General features: G+C 42.4%; 1 protein-coding gene across 1 annotated transcript; it reads left to right on the plus strand.

The window, feature by feature from the left end:
• The first annotated feature begins 4,666 nt into the window (after nt 1-4,666).
• LOC149064649 (uncharacterized) lies at nt 4,667-9,411 on the plus strand. Its single transcript, XM_089254615.1, has 3 exons — nt 4,667-5,407; nt 6,271-6,469; nt 9,159-9,411. Exons 1-3 carry the CDS (start codon nt 4,667-4,669, stop codon nt 9,350-9,352), a joined length of 1,134 nt encoding a protein of 377 aa, XP_089110741.1. The 3' UTR covers nt 9,353-9,411.
• The last annotated feature ends 14,942 nt before the right edge of the window (nt 9,412-24,353 follow it).

A 24,353-nucleotide genomic window follows, 5' to 3' on the forward strand; every position in this document is an offset into this window, starting at 1 on the left:
ACAAAATGGTATCTCAGTTGAATTTTGATTTGTTGTGGAATATGTACCTTTTTCTTCTCACCGATTCAATTGGACTAAATTTCATGTATGTTGTGTTTTGATCCACTCGATTTTACAATAAGTACTCATTTTTAAGAACTAGTCCAGAGCTTCGTTCCTAAGCGATGTTATTTCTTTAAAGTCCATTCGAGCTTGTGAAAATGAGTGTCAATTGTATGGATGTATTGTAGACGCGTTAATAAAGGTGCATCAAAGAATCAATAATCATTAATTTTGTTTGTATTTCTCACGTAGTTGATGAATGTTAATGTGATAATTTTTCTGGTTAAAGCTTTATTTTTTCTGCACTTGAATGGAAAACCATTCTCTGTAGCCCCCACTTTCTTGAGAAGGGTCAATAGATCAAGTTATCAGATCTGGAAGATAATTTTCGGTTTCAAGCAGGCTGCTCTTAAACGCTTGGTACGAGTTTACAGGGTCAGAGTTTTTTAAAAGACATGATTTTTTATAAAAAGTCATCAAAGCAAGCGATAAGGGCTATCCACCTTATGAGGTAGAGGTCAAACATGATCATTGATCAGTCAGAAACATGCGTTGTTTAAATATTGGAGCACCCGAGCATGTCTCCTACTTGTTTATGCAGAAATCAGGCCTACATAAAAGCACTTCTCAATCTGTAACAATTCATCACAATTTCCATTTGGTACATATGCTATGACAGGCTCTGATTACTGTCTAACGGATTGGTGCATGCCGGAATGTGCTGTTTACCCAACGAGAGATGTTTGCTTCCGAGAAATGCGCGCTATTTGCTCAAGAAATGCTGCCATCTGGCTTCCGAATTCGTGAGCAACAACTCTAGTTTGCATATATGTATATATATATATATATGTATGTAAGTATTCATGAATATTAATGTTGGCAGACATGAATTCTGAGTTTGGGTGTGGGGGGGAGATGGCCCAACTGACCGACACATCGTTCTGGATCCACACCCGATAGTCGGTCTAATTACTCTCTGTAGAGAGACTTCAATAAATTAGAGACCGGCTTGCATTCGTGTCTCTAAGTTCAAAAACTGTGCTGTATGCGAGCCCATCGGCATGATGCTCTCACAATTGCTCAGGGACAGGGCTCGAGGTTATATATAAGCTGTTAGTTTCAGCTGAGTATGAGGCCAGAGAACGTCACTCACATTTTGACCGATGATATTGAGACGGCCATGAGGGGTAAATCCCCACAGGAAGGAAGCTCACTGAATTTCAGCCCAGGGTAATGTGTTAGGGCAGGATCGATTTATTACGGCTCTTGGGTGGGATAACCTCCCACCTTCTGGATCCGTGCTCTGTCCAAGCTTCCAGTGATCGTTCATTATAAATTTAGTTTTGATTAATTTCAATTCGAAAAGTAGAAAGATGTCGTTATCAGAGAGGAATAAGGGCTCTGGATATGACGGGACCACGAGAAGAGAATATGGTTCGGTGGGGGGTATATAGTCTGAAAAAGGTTGAGAAAGAATGATGGCCCTCGAAGTCATCTGATGTAGCCCGCGATCTCAAAAAGAATTTTGTAAGTGGCAAATTCCCAGATCACTTGACTGTGATCAGCTGTTCCATACCACATGGCCTACTACTACTACTGAACCAGACATTCATCTCGTCCATATTCCTCTGCGGAACTTCTAACGAATTGGTACATATTGGAATTATGTGTGTAGTGAACCTAACGGGAAGTTTGCTTCTGTGTAATGCTTCCATTTGCCATCAAGTTTTCTAACTATGAGTGAATAATTGTATTGTTGTAGGCCTGTATGACACGGTTCCAAGTCAATCAAGTGGCCCGTGACATATTTCCACATCACCCAGAGTGGTTTGTGGCTCATTTCCAGTTCACTTTAATGATCCGCGGCACATTTACAAATCATTTGAGTAACCCGCGGAACATTCCCAGAAGATGTTATAGAGTGACATTTACGACACCTCTGGTCCGTCACCAGATCCGCCTGATCCTCCCGTAATTGTGGCTCCGTTTACAGATTACTTGAGTGAACCGCGACACGGTTCCAGATCACTTGAGCAATCAGCGGTTCTGTTCCATATCACTTAAGTAAGTGGCCCGTGACACGTTATCACATTAATGAAGTGGCCCACACTTTCCTAAAGGTTGAACACCCTTGATGAAAAAAAACAATGGTGCTTGTGGCGACAGCGTCCACCACTGGATGGCGCTGTCCACGTAATGGGGAAAAGAGTCACACGGGCCGCTCATATGGATATAATACGTTGTTGTAGATTCCGTTATATAATAAATGTTTAATTGTGTTTGAATTGTGAAGGAAGTGTTGCCTTTGACCGTCTCATTCCTTCTACAACATGCTCAACTATTTGGGGAGTACAGGCCACTTCATTGGTTTGGAAACGTGTTGCGGGCCACGAGTGATCTGGAAATGTGATACGGACAATTCAAGTGATCTGGAAATGCACTTCGAGTCACTTAAATACAAATACTACGCCACAACGGGCAAAATGCCCAACGAGGTGGCTGAGAAAAAGATGCCCAATAATCTAGCAATGTGTGCCAAAAGCCACTATGGGTGATCTATAAATGTGCTGCATGCCACTAAAGTGATCTGGAAATGTACCGCTTAGCCACTTAAGTAATCTGCAAATGTACCACGTGTTACTCAAGATAACGGGAAATGAGCCACACAAAAGATTTGGAAATATGCCTGTGGGGGGGGGGGGTAAGTGATCTGAGAATGTACTGCGAGCCACTGAAGGGGTTTGATTACCTTTTGGGAGCTACTTGAGTGGTTTGGTCATTTGTCGCGTACCATATACGATGACTCCGAGGGCCACATTTTGTCCGCTGGCCATTGGTTGAGCGTGTATGATGCAGAATGCTAAATTGATCGGAGGCCTTGTTTTCAGCTTGCCTCTTTCAGTACTTCAAAAAGAAAGTTGAGAAATAATTTTTGTGAACATCAGTCAGATCCGTCCGAAACTGAAAAGAAAAAGACTTGGGTAACAGTTTAATGTAAAAAAAGACTCGCAATTGTTCGATTACGCACGGGTTAAGGTAGGCATCGAAAATTCCCAGTCGTAACGAATCCAAGGAGGACGTCAATATTGGTGAGAAATTTCTTATCGATGATTACTAAGAATATTCTTCATTTTGTTCAGTTCGAAGTTTTCCGATAAGATCATCAACTGCAATTAAATATTTATCGCGAAACTTTTTCCCCGCAGAGAATGGAAACGATACGTCGACCAAGATTCAGGTGGGGCTGCATTTGCGGATGTTGTCTTAATTGGTGGGGAAACGGAGCTTCCCTTAAAGATTTGTATTTATATGCAAACAAAATTTTTAATACCGTATCAAGTAGCCATCTTAACACCATCTTGTGCTCCCGGGTAAAGCAATGCTCTGCGGCTTCCTACAAATCTGACTACTACTTTACCGCACACTAACTCAGGTCATATCGTCATGCAGCAATTTACTACCGTTCGAGTAGAATCGGAAATCTTTCTCTCTGGAGAAAGTAATGTACAAGTCTGACAGACAAAATTGGTTTTAATTGCTATTTAAGGTCATGTGAGGCTTCTCATGTACCAACAGCCCCCCCCCCCCCCGGCATACCCGGTGGACCCAGGCTCTGGGCTGGCGACGGCTACTACGTTCACGATTTGTTGGTAGAAGATAGTCTACTTTTGTGCCATAATGCTTTCGGTTGGAATCAGAGAAAAGGTTATTACAAGGTTTATTGAGTTTCAGTTCTTTTAATCTCCACCAGAGTGAATAGACCATGGACCCTCCCCATTGGTGAGGTTGACCGGGCTCCAGTATTTTTGTTTTTCCATACTATAAAAAGAGATACCACTATAGAAAGATAGCGCGCCTTGTGAAAAATTCTGGCCTAGGGACCCCACCAAAGACAAATAATACGTTCTGAAAATTGATCGGTCTCGTAAAATACGGGATGATCTTACAAATACAACGCCACAACAGGCAAAACGCCCAACGAGGTGGCTGAGACAACGTACACAATAAGTCACCCCCGCCCCCGACACATTGCCCTAGATCCACGTACGCCTGATTGACTTATATCTCCTGTGATTTTCACTACTGCCATCATCCGTAACGGTAAACTAGGACCCTTTAGGACAGCATTGTGGCACATCCCCCCCCCCCTCAGGTCCGAGAGATCCTCTGGAGCTTCCTTCCTGAAGTCATATAGAAACTGTGCCGCGGGTTGTTAAGTGAAGTGGAAACTGCACCACGGGCTGCTCCAGTGCTCTGAAATTGTATCGCGAGTCAGTCAAGTGATCTGTGAATATGCTGCGGATCACATATAAATGTATATACACGCTGAAATGTACCGTCTACTTGAGATGGATGTTGAATTTAAGGCTCTCTTTTTTTTATGTTCACTCCGGCATAATATCCAGAAAGCCTATTGATTTCGTGTACCTCCTAGTTGTTTTTTTACAAAATTAAATTTGAGGTCGCGGGTCACATTGGACGATTCTGAGAACTACATTTGGCCTACGGGTCATGTTTTAGAGTTTGTTACTGAGTACAGCAATTTCGAAATTTGTTTTCTGAAAACAAAAGATGTCTCTGCTAAAATGAGATTATATGTTCTATTTTTATATAAGGATTCGAGATGGCAAGACAGCGGAGTAAATTCACTTGTCGCACGTCGAGCGATCCGTCAATGGACCATCTGGCCGGATTACGCAACGGCCCGTGTTCGAAGAACGTGGCAACCGACAAGGCTGTCCGTGACGGTCCCTTGATCATCGGAGACGTCGATGTGATCAGATACCGCAGCCAAGTCAAGCTCATTGCCGCTGACAAGGCCTACGAGCGCGAAGTGCGTCGGACCTGCACCAACAGGGCCAACTTCAACGACTACTGCCGCAGCTTGCCATGCAAGATCACCATGTACCGCAAGTTATCGCCCATCCCGGAGGAACCCGAAGGTACGCCGGAAGAAGGAGGAGGAGGAGATTTCCAGGGCTATTGGCAAGAGGGCTTCCGACTGGCCCCGACTTCCGTCTTGCGACTGGAACAGAAACTCCGCAACATGCAGTCGATGAATCCTGTGATGGTTGATTTGGATTCGTTCTTGGACAACGAACTGTACATGACGGATTTCTCCGTGATATCCTGCATCGATTCCGATGATAACAATGATTCCAAAGAATCGGGGTCGAGGGCCAAACGGAAAAAGCACCTCAGTGCCAGGGACAGGATCCAGGCTCTTCTCTCGTACCGTAAAAACAAGCAACACGAAACTCCTGTCCTCGAAGAATCTGTGCCGTTGCCTCCTCCACCCGAGCACCACGACTCAGGCACCGAAAATGTGAATTCCGGAAACTGTGTCCTTGATTCTTTTACACATGTAAGTATAATAGGCCACAAATAATATGGTCAGCGTAAGAACGTTGGGAGTGGAATCCCGCAAATTTATGTTTGCTCAGGTATCCGAACTCGTAAGGAATTGGTCTTCGCCTAAATGCGTGCTAGCTCCAACTTCCCAAGTATCTAGTTGCACGCGGTCTTACTTATATTTCTCCCCCCTCTCGCGGATACGTTTCTGGGCACACCCATGCACTGTCCGAGGATGGGCTGAGTGATTAGCATAGCAATTAACATAAATTGTGTGAGACGCCGGAAGGAGGAAGAGGAGATTTCCAGGGCTATTGGCAAGAGGGCTTCCGACTGGCCCCGACTTCCGTCCTGGAACAGAAACTCCGCCTGTTCTATACGGGGGGGGGGCCTTGCTCGGCCCGAGTCCGAGCGAACCCCGATCCTGTGGACAGGGCCGTCTTAAAAGCATCATAAATTTTCAAACGAATCTCAATATTGTGAAGCACCCCCTCTACTCTTGAGGACCCCGGGCCTTGCCTTATATAGGGGCCCGGAAAAAATTTGACCTGGGGCTCAACAAACATCCCAGTCTAGGCACCCTGATACTGCTAATACCACTCATGCACCGCCTCATCCACATTTCTCTGCGGAATTTCTAACGAATTGGTACATGTTGGAATGTGCGTGTACGTGTTGTGAACGTAACGTGAAGTTTGTTACTGTGTAGTGCTGACATCTGCCATCAATTTTTCTAACTACGAGTGAACCTACAATAATTAGATTTCCTATAATAATTGTAATGACCCTGCTGGAGGATGTGGGAGTGGAGGGCAAGCCTGAGACCGAGTAGTTGACCAGTCATACATTTTTCATGTTCATTGTCATTCTCAACAGGATCATCAGGAAAAGAACGTTACCGCAGAAGATGGGTTGTCCAAGGCACCGGCGACAAAAGAATCATCCGGGACCTCCATGACAACGTCTGCTGCGTCGACCCAGTCTCATATCCCTCAGTTCAAAAAGAATCAGAAAGGATCGAGTGACACGAAACCGAAGTCTGCCCCTGCTGTTGTTGTTCTTGACAATAATCCAAGTAAGTTTAGAATAAATCAAGATCGAGGCAGTCTTAGTGGACTCGGGGGGGGGGGGGGGTGGAGGGGCGGCGGCATTAATTTCAATTCACAGATTACAATTTTTTTTTACATAATCTCCAAGTCAAACTAGGCAGCCTCACAGTTATTAAGTCCCCCCCTTACGTGAAAGTTCTCTCTCTATTTTAGCAGGGCCTGACTCCGACTTGAAGGTGTCCAGTGGAAATACAGGCTTTCCTCGAACTGGGATCGACGATCGTTGGTTAGAAACTTAAAAATAATCATGTGCAATATTGGCAATTGATGATCCAGAAGTCCGGGGGGGGGGGGCGATTGCTCCTCCCAAGAGGCGAATGGTATGGGGGGGGGGAAGAATTTGTGTGTCCCGTAAAATACGGGACGATCCAATGCACCTACACAATATAAGTCGCTTTTCCCCGACAAATCACCATAAATCAGTCTGCCTTCGCTCCATTCATTTAGCTAAGGATGTCTGTCTCTCTCTCTCCTTTCGAAGCTGCTCCACTATATTCGCAGCTGAAGATATTTCCTCGGCTTCGATCTCGCAGCTGAAGATGCCTCTGCTCCCGTTCCATTCAAATCTGATTATGTCTGCCTAAGTTCATTCGCAACTGAGATGCCTTTCTCCGCTCCATTTGCAACTGGAGATATTTGCTTCGGCTCCATTCGTAGCTGAGTATGTTCGCTCAGGCTCGGATCCAGAGTGGGAGGAATAGGAAGTACTGCCCTCGGCCGAAGAGTCCGAATCTGTCCCGTAAAATATGGGCATGGCCCCCACATCCTGTAGCGGGGCCCCTAGGCTGGAATCTTTTGCGGGCCCCCCGGTCAGACTTTTAACGGGCCCCTTCTGTAGTTAATTTATAGCGTGAAAAGCAAAAAAATTGTGATAACCGTCCCGGGCCCCAGGGCTAGAGCCCTGTCGGCCCCCCCCCCCTATGTGGGGGCCATGAATATGGGTCGACCCAACGAACTTTTGCAATATCTTTTGCAATATCAACCAACTCTTTTATATGAGCGATTTTTCTCTGTTGCGGAGGGAAAAAAATCGGATTTTTCATTTCCCATGTAAACAGGGCTTTGCATGGGAATTGTTTCAATTTGATGTCCAAAATATAGGGCCCTGAGTGAATTTTTCTCTTGCCTGTGCAGAAATTGGGCCCTAGTGTGTTTGGGAGGGGGGGGTTCTTTTTTTTCAATATTATATATTTTAACAATTTTTTACGCTATAAATTTATTGGTTAATCAATGTAAGGGATTTTGTTGAAAAAAAATTGGGTCTTAAGTGCTCAAAAAATCGTGGCTAGACTACGGATCCCACTCAAAGATATGGGGCGCATTGAACAGGTGGTAATTTCCGATGATACACTTGTACTCTAGAACAGTGTTTCTCAACCGTTTGGGCCGTGACATCATTCATACCGGGCCGCGACTGATCTGCCGTTTCATTTTCCCCATTTATGTTCCGTTAATAATGTGTTTGTCCGGGCTTTCCACTTACGAAAAAAATCGGGCCGCGGGCTTCCAAAGGTCGAGAACCACTGCTCTAGAACCTTAGGTAATTTCCTTCATGTTTCACCTGAGATAAATACTAGGATGTTTACATTATGTAGTATTTCGGTGTCCATCGTGGGCCTTTTCCTATAAAAGTAGTCATTTCAAGGGCGTTCAAGGGTTCAAGGGCGTAGCGAAATGTGAGAAAATGTCAAAAAAAAAAGGGAAGAAGATGACCAAATCTATTGTTCTATCACTTTGGCCCCCCTGAACGAAATTTCTGGCTACGCCCTTGATTTGGTTCATGACGGTGTTTTGCCTGTTATCGAAAAAACTATCCTGATGAAAATACAGGTAAAAAAAAAACTGGTTCTGGAACCGAAATTCCGGACCAGAAAAAATTTGTCCCTATAGAGAGGACGACTCTAACAGTGAGGTTTTACTTTTTATGGATATTTTTTTCGGGATCCATAAAATTCGCCGCAGACATTTCGTTCCCTACGTTTCACCTCCCCCCCCCCGGTGACCTGGCCACTGATATTTCGCTCCGGACGGTAGTGAGTGACCATGTGAGTAGGTAAGTGACTACATGAGTAATCGTATGAGTGACCGAGTGGGTATATGACCGCATGAGGGACCGTATGCGTGACCGAGTGGGTAAGCGACTGCATGAGTAATCGTATGAGTGACAGTGGGTAAGTGACCGTATGAGTAATTGTATGAGGGACCGAGTGGGTAAGTGACCACATGAGTAAATTAGTGAATAACCAAGTGAGTAGATAAGTGAGACCGCATAAGTAATCTTATGAGTGACCAAATCAATGACCACACGAGTGACCAAATCAGTTACAGTGGCCAAATGAGTGAGTGACTGTATGAGTGATCAAGTGAAGAGGTGAACGATCGTATGAATTTCCAAGTGAGTTGGCAACTGACCAAATGAGTGGTCATTGGTAGATTTTGTGAGTGTGTGAAGCCTTTTATACGTTCACTCAGTCGGTAATCCACCTACTCACTTGGTCACTCAGTCATCCTCCCGTATTTTATCGGACAGACAGATTTTGATTCCGTATCATCCGGCTTTTGGGAGGGGCGATCGCCTCCATCACCCCCTTTGGATCCGCGCATCGCATCAGTGATTTATAATGAATTCCTCTAACGTTTTGATTCTTTCGACAGGCCAGAGCTCCTCTTCCAGGACGGACGATTTCTACAATCCATTCTGGATCGATTACAGATACGTGGTCGAGCTCACGGGACCGTATCCGAAAATCATCGGGAATAGGATCCCCCGAGGGGCGCAAGCATCCCAACAGCTGGAAATGAAAGAAGTTTCCCCCGCTCGGAAAATCGATCTTCGGCAAGTTGTTTGATCCAAATTTGTCGGACGGACTTGTGATTTGTACAAACAAATAAATCGTTTCATTGATCGAAAGAAAACCTATTTTGTTTTTATGTAGTGATCATAAATTCCCAAATATGTTATTGAAGGCGGTTCAGGGCAGCACCTCCTAGAGCAGGGGCGTAGCCAGAAATTTCGTTCGGGGGGGGGGGGGACCAAAGTGACAGAACAATGGATTTGGCCATCTTTTTCCCTTTTTTCGGTCATTTTCTCACATTTCGGGGGGGGGGGGGACCAGACCCCCAAGTCCCCCCCCCCTGGCTACGCCCTTGTCCTAGAGATAGAAGGCTTCTGCACTGTTTGCTATAAACGTCATTAAGACTACCTACCAAGTTTGCCACATTTTGAAACACAGCATCCTATTTCGTTTCTTCTTATTTTGGCGTAGAATCTTCCTGATTGGCTCACAAATACCGCATGGTGATTGGATGCGGGGAATAGAAATCGCCAATTCTGAGCTCGATAATTTCTTTTCCTCACAATGATGATACTGGCACGCGCAGGGAAATTTTTCCCTGAATATTCTGAGAGAAAATGTACTACTTACTGACGTCAAAAGCAGACTGCGGAGGACTTCTATCTCCAGGAGGTGCTGTTCAGGGCCGCAATTACATTGAGCAAATGGGCTTCCGGGTGAAGGGTCAACTTGTGAGACTCACGTGATACTAAATGAAATGAATTGAAAAAAAAAAAAAAAATTGTTTTCTGTCCGTATATATATATATATATATATAATGATGCAAGTTGTGCCCAACCCTTTGAAGAGTGCAAGCCACTTCATTGCTTTGGAGATAGTGCAAGGGCGTAGCGAGGGGGGAGGACTTGTGGGGTCACCGAAATGTGAGAAAATGACCGAAAAGGGGAAAAAGATGGCCAAATCTATTGTTCTACCACTTTGGTCCCCCCCCCCGAACGAAATTTCTGGCTACGCCCCTGAGATGGTGTCAGGGGCCACTAAAGTGATCTGTAAATGTGTCAATGGTTGCTTGAGGGCCGCATTCACTGACACGGTTGCAACTGTAGTCACAATTTTTGGATTAAAGAAGATCAACATAGATTGGGCTAATGTGTAGTGTGCTAATGTGTAGATGCTACCAATCCGTGCCGATCTCTATCAAAAATTGTGACTACAGTTTAAACCAAGTCGGTGAATACCGCCCTAACGGCCGTATTCACCAACACAGTTTAAACTAAAATCGCAGGTTAAACGATTAACGATCGACACGGATTGGTTAAAATCCTCAATTTAACCAATCCGTTTCGATCTCCAATCCTTTCACCTGCGATTGCAGTTTAAACTGTGTTGGTGAATACGGCCGTTAATGATCTAGAAGTGTCGTGGGTTATTTTAAGGACCTGCGAATGTGCTACGAGTCATTTAAGTGACCTGTAATGTGCCGCGGACTATTTGACTGATATAAAACTGTGCGGTGCGTCACTTAAGAAATCTCCAAATGTACCGCGGGCTATTAAGTGATCTCTAAATGTGCCATGCACTGCTTGAATGATCTAGAACTGCTCCGCGGGTCACTGAAGTGGTGTTAAACTGTGCCGTGGGTCACTGAAGTGGTGTTAAACTGTGCCGCGGGTCACTTAAGTGATATGTAAATGTGCCACGGGCTGTTTGAGTGATGTGTAAATGTTCCACGGGCTGTTTGAGTGATGTGTAAATGTTCCACGGGCTGTTTGAGTGATCAGAAACTTTGCTGCAGGTTGCTAAAGTGATTTAAAACTGCCGATGGTCGCTTAAGTGATCTGTGAATGTACCGCGGGCCACTCAAGTGATCTGTAAATGTGCACGGGCTGCTTGAATGATCTAGGACTACGTCGCAGGTCACTAAAGGGATCTAAAATTGTGCCACGGGTCACTTAAGTGATCTATAAAAGTGCAAAGCTAGCTTCTGGACTGACATTCATAGCAAAAAGCCGCAATGTGGATAAGGAATTGTTGAATAATACAAACAATACTTACGTGAACAATGGTTTAGTTAATTTTTACAAAATAAGGTTTGAGGTCGCGGGCCACATCAGACGACAACTGAATCCACATTTATCTCGCGGGTCATAGGTTGAGTATGTATGGTAGAAAAAATGCTTATACCTCACTATTTATGATATCGGTGGTCCAAGGCCACAACGAAAGAGGGGCAAGTAGGTCTGATGTACTGGGCACTGGTATACGCAATCATAGGCGTAAGCAGAATTTTCTCAAGGGAGGGGGGGGGGTTACGTTTTTTCCTGCAAAATAACACTATAATCTCGGCTTGGGGGGAGGGTTAAAACACGAACACCCCCCCCCCCCCCCCCGTGGCGTACGCCAATGTAGCAATGGAATGAACAGCCCGTGTACCGCTCATATCTGCAACGTTCAAATATGGTGTGATTGCTGCCACCTGCGTATTCCGAATAATACGTCGGGAGGGATGATCAATTCTGTAGCCGTATTTTATTTTACTGTATTTTACGGGACAAGCTTTTATATTTAATATATTATACTTATGAGATCCACGCCTGTCGTTGGTTCAGGATCGTATGGGGGGGGGGGGGGGGAGTGGTGGTGGGTAAAATTTCATATCCCGGCTGCTGTATCAGAAAGAAAGAATGACACCGAATCGATGCCCTGCGTTTCTTTCACCATAGTTCAATATCACAAGGTGGACGCCTAACCTAAATGCATGCTTACCCTGGCTGATCAAGTATCTAGCAACGTTTCTGCGCGGTGGTCAAATAGTTTTTTTCAACCTTTTTACTACTTAAAGACCAGTGAAGTTGAGCGAACAATTTCGTGGACCGGCCAAAATGGGAGATTTTATTTGCGAGGACGCAGAAGAAAAAAAAAAAAATTAGTAATATATTTTCGTGTGCGAATATGAATATAGTTCACATTAACGGGGAGTAGGATATTTTGTGCCAGAAACAACCAGAGTATATAATTTTCTTTATTTTTTGTAGATGGCAGATTCATAGATTAAACCGGTCCGGCATTATTGGAGCATTATTGGACATAGTAGTAGTCGTTGTATCGTTTTTTCAAACACGCGCGCGAGCACGACAATTGGCGATTTCCCGTATTTAAGATCCAGTTTACCGAATTTAATTTTTCTTCATTGAAGTATGGTCATCTGGTCACTTGAATATATATTTTTTTGTGAAATACATTTTTGTTCGCTGCGATTTGTAGCGGCCCTTTATTTCCACATCCTTCAGCAATTTTAGCCGTAATTAGCAAATTGCGCTGAAAGCAATAAAATGCAATTATTGGCAAAATTTAGGGATATCCCGTATATTTAGGATCGCAATTTGCTGCATTCTTCTCGATGATGTATGGAAATGTTTCGGAATCAAAGTATGAAGACATAATTTTATTTGAATCCATTATTAACGATATTAATTACAACGGATGAATAATTTTATCAAGTCTGCCTGCTTACCACTTATACCATCGTCATTGACCACGGGTTGAGAAACGCTGTGATAACCCTAGAATGGTACCTATACGTCTAAGAGACGTATAATTGTATGTGTCATTAAAGTACTAAGATATTATAGATACTATAGTAATTAAGCACAGATTACTAATTAAGCACTAGTTACATAAAGCATAGATTTTTCGTTACCATTCTAGGGTTAAAGAATGTTTGCCGGGTCTGACAAGGCGCGGTGAGTGTCTGCAGATATAAATCCACCTTTGTACCTGCGGACCAGTGAATAAGTGAACTGATTTAACCAATTTTGCAATCGGCGGAAATTCGTAAAATAATTTGTTAACCAGCGGGAAATTTATATAAATATCGAAGGAAAATTACCCGCGACAAAAATGAAAATTATAGAATGGATGAAAATTCTCAAAATTTATGAAAGAAATTATTACCGTAAATGTGGGTTCGGGTGCGATCACACCTGTCGCATACCCCGCCCCCCCCCCCCCCATAAGGGCGGCTCTGCTCCTCAATCATGCAATATCTTCAAGAATATCAGATGTTTCGCGGATTTCCCTATTAAGCATATTTTACAGACTGTCCCTATTGCTTTTTTAGCCCATGCTTTATTAGTCCCCCCATTGTCTAAATCGAAATTTCGTGTAAGTGGGCTAAGCTTCCGCTGGGGAAAGACTGGGAGGTCGAAGGAAAATCCCGATTTGGCAACAAAATTCCTTCGAAAACCGACCATCCTGGTACTATCTGGATGATTGAGATAAGGGAGGTAGGTCATCAATTAGCAAAGGAAACGATGTGGCAGCCATTCTCCCCAGGTGGTGTTACAGAGATGCATTATGATTGCAGGGGTGGTCCTATTTTCACTCTTAAAAAGGGGAAGTAGCATCAAGCCTTAAAAAAAAGCAAAAAAAAAAAAACCATGAGAGCAAAAATGGGCATCAAGGAACAAATTATACCTTAGCTTTATTAAGCGACGAACTGCCCATTTCTCACCTGCTGCTGGCGCCCTTCAAGGAGGCCGCGCGTGACAGCCGGAAAGAAAAATGGTATACCCATCGGGTACTGCGTTACCTGGCATTGGCGACTTTTCCCATGTTTTTTTCATCTACCCCTCTCTCTACCACACACTACCAAAGTTTTTACGGTGGGGGGGGGGGGGGTTTATGCAAAATATTTGGACAAATATTACAGCAGGATGCAGGACCGTCTTAGCAGAATCATGGACATCCGGCAAAGTGATACTCTTCCAACCCTAACTTGTTGGAAGTATTGTACTTACTTATATTAATTTTCATGAGGTATTCTTGAAAATCCAATTTCTAGATCCCATCACAATGAGCCCCCCCCCCCCCTTATGAACTAGAGACTCCCTGGGCAGTGCTCGGACGGGCATCAAGACAGCCTTGTTAGTCAGGGCTATTACCTGACATGCCGGGGCATATAAAACTTTTGATTATTCATGGAAGAAGAGAAAAGATTTCTTTACATAAAAACAAAAATATATTTTTTCATAAATTTTTTTGTTTTCATAATATAGTCCTATATAAATATATATAATATATAATAATATAATATGCAGTATAATAATATAATATATAATAATATAATATATAATATATAGGATATATAATATATAGGATATATAATATATAGTATATAGGATATATAATATATAGGATATATAATATATAGTATATAGGATATAATATATAATATAATATATATATATAATATATATATATATATACAGTATATAAAGTGTTCGAAAGGGACAAAAATCCTGTGATTGGTTCCAAAATTATAAATAATATTTTATGCATTTCTTTTCTATACAAAAATATCAAAAAAATATCTACCACAAAATATGAGACAACTGCTGCCACCTGTTAAACAAAAAAAAATAACCTATCTGTTATAATTCTTCAAATGAAAGTAATTGTTGGATTCGAACCGGTATGCAGCATGCAACCGAACAAACCACGCTATAATACTGTAATTACATATTTTTATTCTGCATGCTGGTGTGGATTTTATGCACCGTTATAACGGTTAATACGTTTTTATATTTATCGCTAATTCATACTTCGTGAATATCACAAATAGGTGGCAGCAGAGGTACTAGTGCCGCTGTGGTGGTCGAGTGGTCATAGTGACGGGTGAGGATCCGGGTTCGAAACCCACCGGCGACACAGTGGTGGTTCGGCTGAAGTTGGTTTTCTGTGGTTCCCAACTTCAAGGTGCGAATGCGAGCTGATCTTCTCCGTTAAAGTCACGCCACAGAGAGCAACAGGCCTACAGCCTTACAAATATTCAATCATTACACTTCACTCACAATTTGAAGTATAGATGGCAGCACTGAAATATCAGACACAACACCAGCTACACACTCAGACTGTTAGGTGCACTCACTTTGTTCCAGACTCTGCCACGAAAGCTGGGCTGGAAGAGATCTCGGCAACGTGATCAGTCCAGTGGCAGAGCCCCTGGTGTTCATTCAGCAGAGGTACTAACTCATAGCGGTTTCTCGTAATTTATAATAGCAAAGTATAAAAATATGAAATATAATAAGTGAGGTTAGGAAAAATCTTTTCTCCTTTTTTTTCACGTGTGGGCAAATTATTTCTCCCATTTATGTCGGTTCGAGAAAATTTTCACTTAATTTCAGAGGCCTAAAATAAGGAAAAGTTTGTAGGGTTTAATTAAGTGTTCTACAATGTCCAGGGTTTTAATGCCCATAGATAATAGTAACAATTCGACCATATAATGACTTCTGAAAATTTTTTTCAAGATGTCCCGGTTTTTATCACGATTTGTCCGAGTTTCCCAGTCACGTGGCTATCTTATCCTGAGCCCGCGCCTACTCAAATCGGCTATGATTGTATAGGGGTCATTCAAGTATTACGTAACCAGATTTTCAGCCATTTTTGACCCCCTCCCCCCCCCCTTGTCAGCAGCTTAGAATATTTCATATCTTCAAAAAAGGGTGGGTGCTGACGTAAGCAACCTTCAAACCCCCCCTCCCCCCCTGTCATCAAAAGTCAGCAAATCCGGAACCCACTCCCCCCCCCCGGTGCTGACGTAATACTTGAATGACCCCATAATCGAGGGTAATTGTAACTCTTGATGAACTTCTCAGTTATTTTCTGACGCCAACAGCACCGAAAATTATAAATGGTGGTTTGACTAATTATAGATTTATATATATATATATAATTGGTGACTATTCCTCTCTTGAATTTTCGTATTTCTTTCAAAATTCTGGTGGGAGTCCCTCAGAATATCATTTTGTATCCCCCGGCTGACCAAGCATTCAGTTGTGACCCTGTCGATCCACGCCGTCACGCTCCAGAGTTCCCCGAATTTTTGAGACTGGGTATCTATGTTCGCTGGCTGGTACTTCAGTCAGGTGGGGACAGGGCCGTAACTAAGATTTTTGCCGTCACCACAACTTTAAAATTCGATAATTTTATTACGGTATTTTTTGTTGGTACCTAAAACACTGCCGCCCTCTAAATTTAACCACTCGGGCAGTGGCCCTCTGCCCCCTCTATCTTGACCCAGGCTATTATTTTGGGAGTTCAGATTTTTGTTCAGGCTGCTTGTATCCACAACTGACCAAGTATCCAGTTGTGACAGTGTAGGTCATGCCGTCACGCGCTGCAGGGTTCCACGAATAAATAGCTTTTGAGAGATTGGGTATCTAAGTTGTTGGTTGGCTGGTATTTTCAGTCAGGTGGGGGCACTGCCGGAATATCATTTTTATGGGCTCAGAATGTTGTTCAGACGGCCCTCTGTTATAAGAAATATTTTGAGATGATTATCTGAGAATCTATCAAGATTCGTTATATTTCCAGTTTTGTATCCCGTTGCCAAGTCAGGCCAAATCAAGCCAAATCGTCTGGCTTATGAATGAATGGAAGCCCTTCTACAAGGGTACTTTGTACAATGGGGCATGCGGAAAGTGATCGTGACTTCGTGGACATTCGTCAATTATTTTCACGCCAGAAGATAGAGTAATTACACCGCATGGCCGAAGGTAGGGAGCAGGTGGGGAAGGCCCGGTTATGAGCCATAACATTTTGTATTGAAAAAAAAAAATGTACGTGGGGGATGATGGGTAGACCTTTTCTTCACGGCATCACCGTGTGAGGTGGTCGCATTCCATTCCATGGATCCTAGGCCCGCCAAGAAATAAAAAAAAAAGTAAGAAAAATACATATGAATATATATATATATATATATATGTATGTATGGTATATAACTTGAACAAGGCGTCATGCTCTGGCCAAACCTGTCAATTAGACCACACACGCGCCGAAACGCTCCTCAACATAACAACATCGGTTGTTCACTTCAACACCACCAGGTGGCATGTTGAAGATATTTTTCTCTCCCTCCTCTGTAATAGCCGTCAATGAGAAGTTCAATTTGCATGCAAATTATTAAGCATTCGTGGCACTCCTCCCACCCCACATCCTGCAGGAGGGTTCCGTTCCTAGTCTGAGACCTTTAGTGGGCTTTCTCAGGGCCGGAACTAGATGCTTGTCCAGAAGGGGTAAACCACGTATTTTGCACCCCCTTGTAATGCTGAAGGAAAGGTTAAAGCAGGGCTACACAACCTCCGGCCTCCTCCAAGCGGTTCTACCCGGCCCGCGATAGGTGTCCCGATAGAAAAGAATCAATGCACACAATGCGATAAATGCCTCGGCTGACCACATTTCCTTCATAAAAATATGGGAAATCGGGACCCATTCGGTTATCACCATTTATCGCAAAAAAATTGTTAAATGCCAGTAAAGGTGCCAATTTCAGCTAAAAAATTCGTCAAAGGGAAATAAAGTTGTCAATTACTGCTGAAAAAATTGTCGAAGGCACTAATTTATGTCATGAAAATAATCTCAATTCCTGTTTTCAAGAGCCTCGTTGAAAATGAAAGGAAAACGGGACATTTTATAAAAAATAGAGACGCCCAAAAAGAATGTCCTTCAAATTACGGGTCATGAGGTCAGCCCTATATATGCAATATATATTCAATTTTCAGGCCCGCGAGCGGCAGAAATGTCGACCGTGGACTGAAAAGGTTGTACTGCAATCCCGGGTTAAAGCATAGTTTCCAAAACAAAAGTTGGAAACTGCTATATACCCCCTTCTTCTAACTTTTTCTCTCTCATCGCCCCCCCCCCCCCCAAAGTCAAGAGAGCCAACCCATAGAATCCTATACTAAACCCAGGAGATCTGTATACCTTATACCTTTTCTAGGTGGCACCGGACCAGAGGGCCCGTGAATTTTATCCTATAACACAGGCTTTTTTAATGTGGGCAATGGTCTGGGGGATCCAAAGATCTCGGCCTAGAACTTGGCTATTAAATTGATTTTTGAAAGTAGCTGGTTCTACGAATACGGAAGAGGGGAGGGGGAATGCTTCAAAAATTTTTGCAGGCAGGTGAGAAGTGTGCTGTCATACCGGGCAGCAAAATATTACGTGCCGTAAAGTGGTTTGCTATTAAAATGTACTCTCTACACCAAGGATGCTCAACCTTTAGGAGTGTGCGGGCTATTTCGTTGGTTTGAAAACGTATCACGGGTTATTTAAATTATCCGTAAATGTGCCGGGGGGTCAATTAAATGATACGTAAATGTTCCGTTGGCTACTTAAGTGATCTGTAAATGTGCTTCGTTCCGCTTAACTGATCTGAGACTTTGGCCCAGTTCACTCAAGTCGTCTGTGAATATGCCGCGGAGGTTACTTAATTGTTGTGGACATGCATCGCTGTCGCGGGCCTCTTAAGTGCCCTGAAACTGTGCCGCTGTTCACTTAAGTGTGAATGTGCTCTGTGTGTAAAATAAAATAAATTATGTAAATATATGCGCTATGTGTCGCTTAAGGGATTTGGACTTTGCCGCGGGTCACAAGCGATCTGTAAAAATGCCGCGGGTTAAGTGATCTGAGAATGTGTGTGTATGCCTCTTAGTTCATTTTTACGAAATTAGGTTTGAGGTCGAGGACCACATCAGATGACTCCGAGAGTCACACTTCGTCCGCGGGCCATGGGTAATTTGTATGTATGCTCTACACATACTATATTTCATTTCGACTTCAACTGCTCCGCAAACCCTTAGCTCAGGGGTTCTTAACCATTTTCAGCCGCGACCTAAAATCAACAACAATATCAAATTTGTGACCGATAGGACTTTTCTCAAAATGAAACCAGTAATGCAATAAAAAGAAGAAAATTTCCAAGCAGTGCCGTCTCAAGGCATGGGCCCACCCGGGCCTGAAGAGAAGAGGGGCCTCACAAAAATAATAACTGGTTAAAATTTTCGAGAAATTTCTAGGTAGAGCCTCAGAAAAATCAGTTGGCCCGGGAGATCATGATGCTCTTAAGACGGCCCTGACTGTAAGTGGATTTGAACGAGCCATCTCGGAAGCCTGCTACCCAAGGTTGGGTTGTAACCCATAGGTTGAGCGTTTGCCCTAGTTTCAAAAATTCATATTCAATTCAAGGAGGGCCCAAATATATGCTTATGGGCCTCTTTTCACAATGTGTAAAAAAGAATCTCATATCGGCAATGGCAGTGAATGGAACGCGCTAAACAAACATTGCACATTTGAAATGCGTATTTCTGTCGGAATGAATAAAATTCATCAATGATCTACCCATAATTACTGTTTGGCGAATTTACTCTATTTCAAAAAAAAAAAAAAAACACACCAAATAATATTCAATGGGTGAAATGAATGGACCACACGGTGAGAAATATCCTCCTCCCTATATCATTGTAGTACACGATCTTCTCTCTTTTTTTTCGGGGGGGGGGGGGCTCACAGTAAGAGAAGGTCATTCATAGAAATATTAAATTAAGACCTCAGGAATCTGCAAAGTGTGATGGGCGGAGAGAGAGAGAGAAAGAAACAGAGCAATTTTCTAACGTTCAATGGAGAGGCCTACGACAAGAGAGGCTCTTCCCTCTTCTACCTAGCCCTATCATTACCTGCCGGATATTCTCGCCTGTGGTATTTTTCTGTTTCTTATTATACCACACGTGCGCTTAATATTATAACACCCAAAGTACTTTTTTTTTGGACGGGGGAGGGGGTTGAAAACGGTGGGGCCCTGGCTTGGATGAGGTTGTAGTACCCGAACTTTAACGGGGCTCCCGCTATTTATTTAACGACAGAAGGGACTCCGGAAAAAGCAGGCTTCGAAGGGAAGTCCCTACGACTACGGTCAGGACCGACTTAACGTATTGGCCCAACTGGGCTCTGCCCAGGGGCCTCCACGGTGGTAAGATCCAGTACATCTCCCGGAGGAAGCGATAGGATGCTGTTAAGATAGTTGTAATTAAGGCAGTGATTATCGAACTTTTGTCAGTCGTGGCTCCCTGGCCCAATTCATGGTTCATCTGCGGCTCCCTAGCACTAGAAGGACCGCGCCGATCATTGTGACCGTTTTCAATATTCTCGCGCTCTCAGTTTTCATGAACCAGTTCACTTAGAATGGTGAAAGTTCATGATTTTTAGAAAAAAACATTTTGCTTAATAGTCACGCCAGAAGATATGCATCTTCGCTTAAATATTACTCTGTCCAACTACCGTAAATTAAAAAAGATCGGCTGAGATTTTTTTAGTTATATCTAGAAGGAGCATCACCGGTCAGTTTGACCAGTTAGAATATAGGCACTTAGGTTATAGCCATGCGCAGCAAATATTTCATCGAATCGTGGCCTCAAATTTTTGAAAATATAGATGTGCTCACTTAGGCTAATTTAAAGCATCCTAAATGATCGACTGATTACAATATAAAAATTCTAATATAGTCAAAAACATAATGATGCAAATCATTGAATCATATCTGAGAGCTAGTAGAAATTCGAGAACGAGATGATTGTTTTTCTTTATGAATACTTTCTGAAGTATGATAATACTGTACTACTTTTTCAAGTATAATAATGAAAGATCGGAAAGAAATTTCTCATGAAATTTATCTGGGACGCCTTTATATGAAACACTTTTAAAAGACGTTACATTTTGTGTTTCGTGGATGAGAATATGGAAAATATTCTTCTATTACGTTCAGCGCATTGAAATATTGAAATATATATTCCAAATTAAAAAAAATTCTAAAACCGTCCAGTTCTATACAATGAACCGAACTGATCAAACGGCTCGAAAGCATCCCGTAGGCATACGATTCATTTGCCAGCGAGCGTTTTCAACAACGTGGCCTAAAGAAAAATGCTTGGTAGAGATTTGTAGAGAAAGAAATAAAACTCTAGAAGTTGATTTCATTCTTGTTGAAATTAGCTGAAAAGCTTAGACGCCCCCATCATTTATGCAGGAATCAGAATTTTGCTGACAACAACAAGCATACCAGGAAAAGGACAGCGATGTCAGGTCCTGTTTTGCAATAACAAAACAAGCCATAAATCTTCAATGCATAAAAAAAATCTGTACGCGGAAAATGCGTTTCTAATGTAACGAAGGTGCAGAAAGTGGATGTGCGAATGCAATTGCAATTATAATGGGTTTAGGGCAGCGGTTCTCAACCGGTGCTCCGTGTGCACTCCTCAGGGGCTCAGCGGCAATTTTCGGGAAAATGAGAAAAACACAGTAAATTTGAAAAAATAATTATAAATATTTTTTAATGATAGAAATAAATTGGTAACTTTTAAGATGCACAAATAAAAAATAGGCCTACGGAGCTCCGCCATAGAAATTATACATCATAAAGCGGTCCGCGAGTCTTCAAACCTGAGCTAACACTGGCCATTAAAAATGTTTTCAATTTATGTGTGTTGATTGTATGTCAAAGAGAAGAAAATGAAAATTTAAAAATATAATAAATAATTAACTTAATTAATCAATTATTTATTTAATTGATTAATTAGTTGGGTACCCTAATGCATACCTCAAGTCAATAAGAAAAAAGAATCATAAAAACCCATTAAAAATAGGTACACATGTGTGTGCCGCTGTAGCGAAGAGGTTAAAAATAAAATTTGATTGTAAAATTTATTTGCAAAACTTTTTTTTTGTATTCGTTTAAAACGTTTTTATATATTCTATTGCTTACCTACGCTCATATCCATCAAAGGAAGCACGAAAATCGAGATTTTACAGAGAAAAACCCACCTCTGGCCATTTTGTCCGATATCGGTACTTCTAGGTAGAACAAAATGTCGGTCCTACTAGTGATAAAATAATTTAGTAGATGTTTTCATACTTATAAAAGAACCACTTCAAAACATATAAATAGCACGCAAAAACATATCTTCAGCTCGCCGTGACGTCCCTGACAAAAGTTGGTGACACCCTCAGACAGGGGCGTAGTCAGAAATTCCGTTCGGGGGGGGGGAGATCACTTTCATTTCGGGGGGACCAAAGTGATAGAACAATAGATTTTGCCATCTTTTTCCCTTTTTTCGGCCATTTTCTCACATTTCGGGGTGGGGACACCAGACCCCCCCTTGCCCTCAGAGGCCGCGACACATACTTTGAGGAAATACCGAACTAGGTAGGGTCAGTGATGGTCACTATGTCGGAATAATTTTTGCAAGCAGCAAAGGCGGCTCGAGCTTACCTGCCATCCGGGTATAAAGGCTCACGTGCTGCCCCTACAAACGACCCTGGTGAGAGGCTGACAGGGCTTCCGCCTAGGGAACCCTAGAATAATTTTTTTAAGACCGCTCTTACGTATTGCCAGACAACTCAATCCCAAAACAGCGCTGATTGGTGAGCCATCACTTCGAAATTATTTATTAACCAAAATCTCTCTCTCTCTCTCCTCGCTATACATAATCTTTACAAGATAAGTGCTAAGTGCTAATCTTAACACTTATCCTGTAAAGATTATGTATAGCGAGGAGATCTTTGTTAATAAATTAATTTCAAAGGCATTTCTGCTGCTCCAGAATATTTTTTTTTACCTTTATATTTGACCTGTCTGGAAAAATTAATATTTGGGATCACCAAAATGCAGACTTGCTCCTTTGTGATGAAGTACATTGTTTCTGGTATTATGGTTCCCATGCCTTGACAGTTCCCTCAAGTTTTCTCAACAATTTCAATTATACTATGGCTCAAAAGCGTGATGCCATACGAATTTTTATTATAGGAAATTTTTTAGTTTTTTTTTTGTCCGAGTAGAGTTTAAGTTGTCACCTCTTTCAAACTGCGTCCGGGTGCACTGCACCCCTGGCACCCTCGCCTAAGCCGCCTCTGGCAAAGTAGCTTTCTTAGTACCCCTGGTTGAGAACTACAGTTAATCACGCGGAGCCGCAATTTTTTTTTTTTCGCGTAGGACCGTGAAAACACTTTAGCCCAGCCCGTTTATATTATCGTTAAATTTGGAGCAAATGCCCCACTTCACAAAGGTTTTTAACAGATGGCTGATGCGAAGATATTTTTTGGAAAGAGAGAAAATTCAACTGCTCCATCGGGGAATCGAACTCACGTCTTTTTACTGCGACGTTGAATTTTGCACAAGGGCAGTTGAATTTTCTCTCTTTCCAAATTATATCTTCGCATCAGCCAGCTGTTAAAAACCTTTGTATGGATAGCGGAGAGTGACATCACTCTCGGATGCCCCCACTTTGCTCAAGCGGGAATCAGGCCCCAGCTTGCATAAGAGTTTTTTTTAACGGATACTGGAAGCCGGAATTTCCCGTTTAAAATTCTGTATGTGTTTAAGATAACATTGTTATCTCCATATAATAATTGAAGAATGGTGGGTGTGCTGGAACGCAAAGAGGGTCTTCTTCAAAGATCACCGGTCAAGCGGTCATTTTTTTGTTGAGGGATGGGATAACCGGCATTCTTTTATTGATTTCTTGACCCTTTGACTATTCGGGGGAGAGAGAGGGGCTTCCTTTCGAAGATAACATTAATAAAAGATAATATCCAACAGTATTGTTAACGTCAATAGAGATTTGTAGAAGCCTTAATACACGTGTGTAATGGTCCTAAACAAGAGAGAGAGACCTCAAGAAAGGCGCGCTCTAGAAAAACGTCTTAACAGGAGTTTTCAACGTAGAACTTCTCGAGGAAACCTTGATAGTAGTTATAAGGCTGTTCCACAGAACGGACTAGCGTTTCTCAACCTTTCTGAATCCAAGGACCAGTAAAATGTCTGAAAAAATTCAATGGACCACTAGTCATAGCATGAGTGGTGTGACCTATGTCCTGTAAATGCGAGGAATTTCAAATTGTATTAGTAATATACAAGAATGTCCCATATTTTAATCTCCCAATTGTCCGTATTTTTCTGAATGAATATGATCACCCAAATCATGATGAATGTTTTCATTGAAACAAATTCTCTTGTTTACTGCGATCTGCAGCGGCTCTTTGAGATTTTATGTCCTTCAGCAATTGCAGCAATGTTTAGAAATTTCGTCGTAAACTGCATTTTGTAGCCAAATAACTGCCTTTTTTTAGCTACAATTATATCCCTCATTTAGGATTGAAATTTCCCGTGTTTTTCTCGTTGAGATATGGTTATCCTCAGAACGAAGGTCTAATTTTACATTTTAAA

This window comes from Pholcus phalangioides, unplaced genomic scaffold (assembly GCF_987345545.1).
Source record: "Pholcus phalangioides strain wild (caught in Gottingen) unplaced genomic scaffold, Ppha-v1.0 ptg000042l_1, whole genome shotgun sequence".
Lineage (NCBI taxonomy): Eukaryota > Metazoa > Arthropoda > Arachnida > Araneae > Pholcidae > Pholcus > Pholcus phalangioides.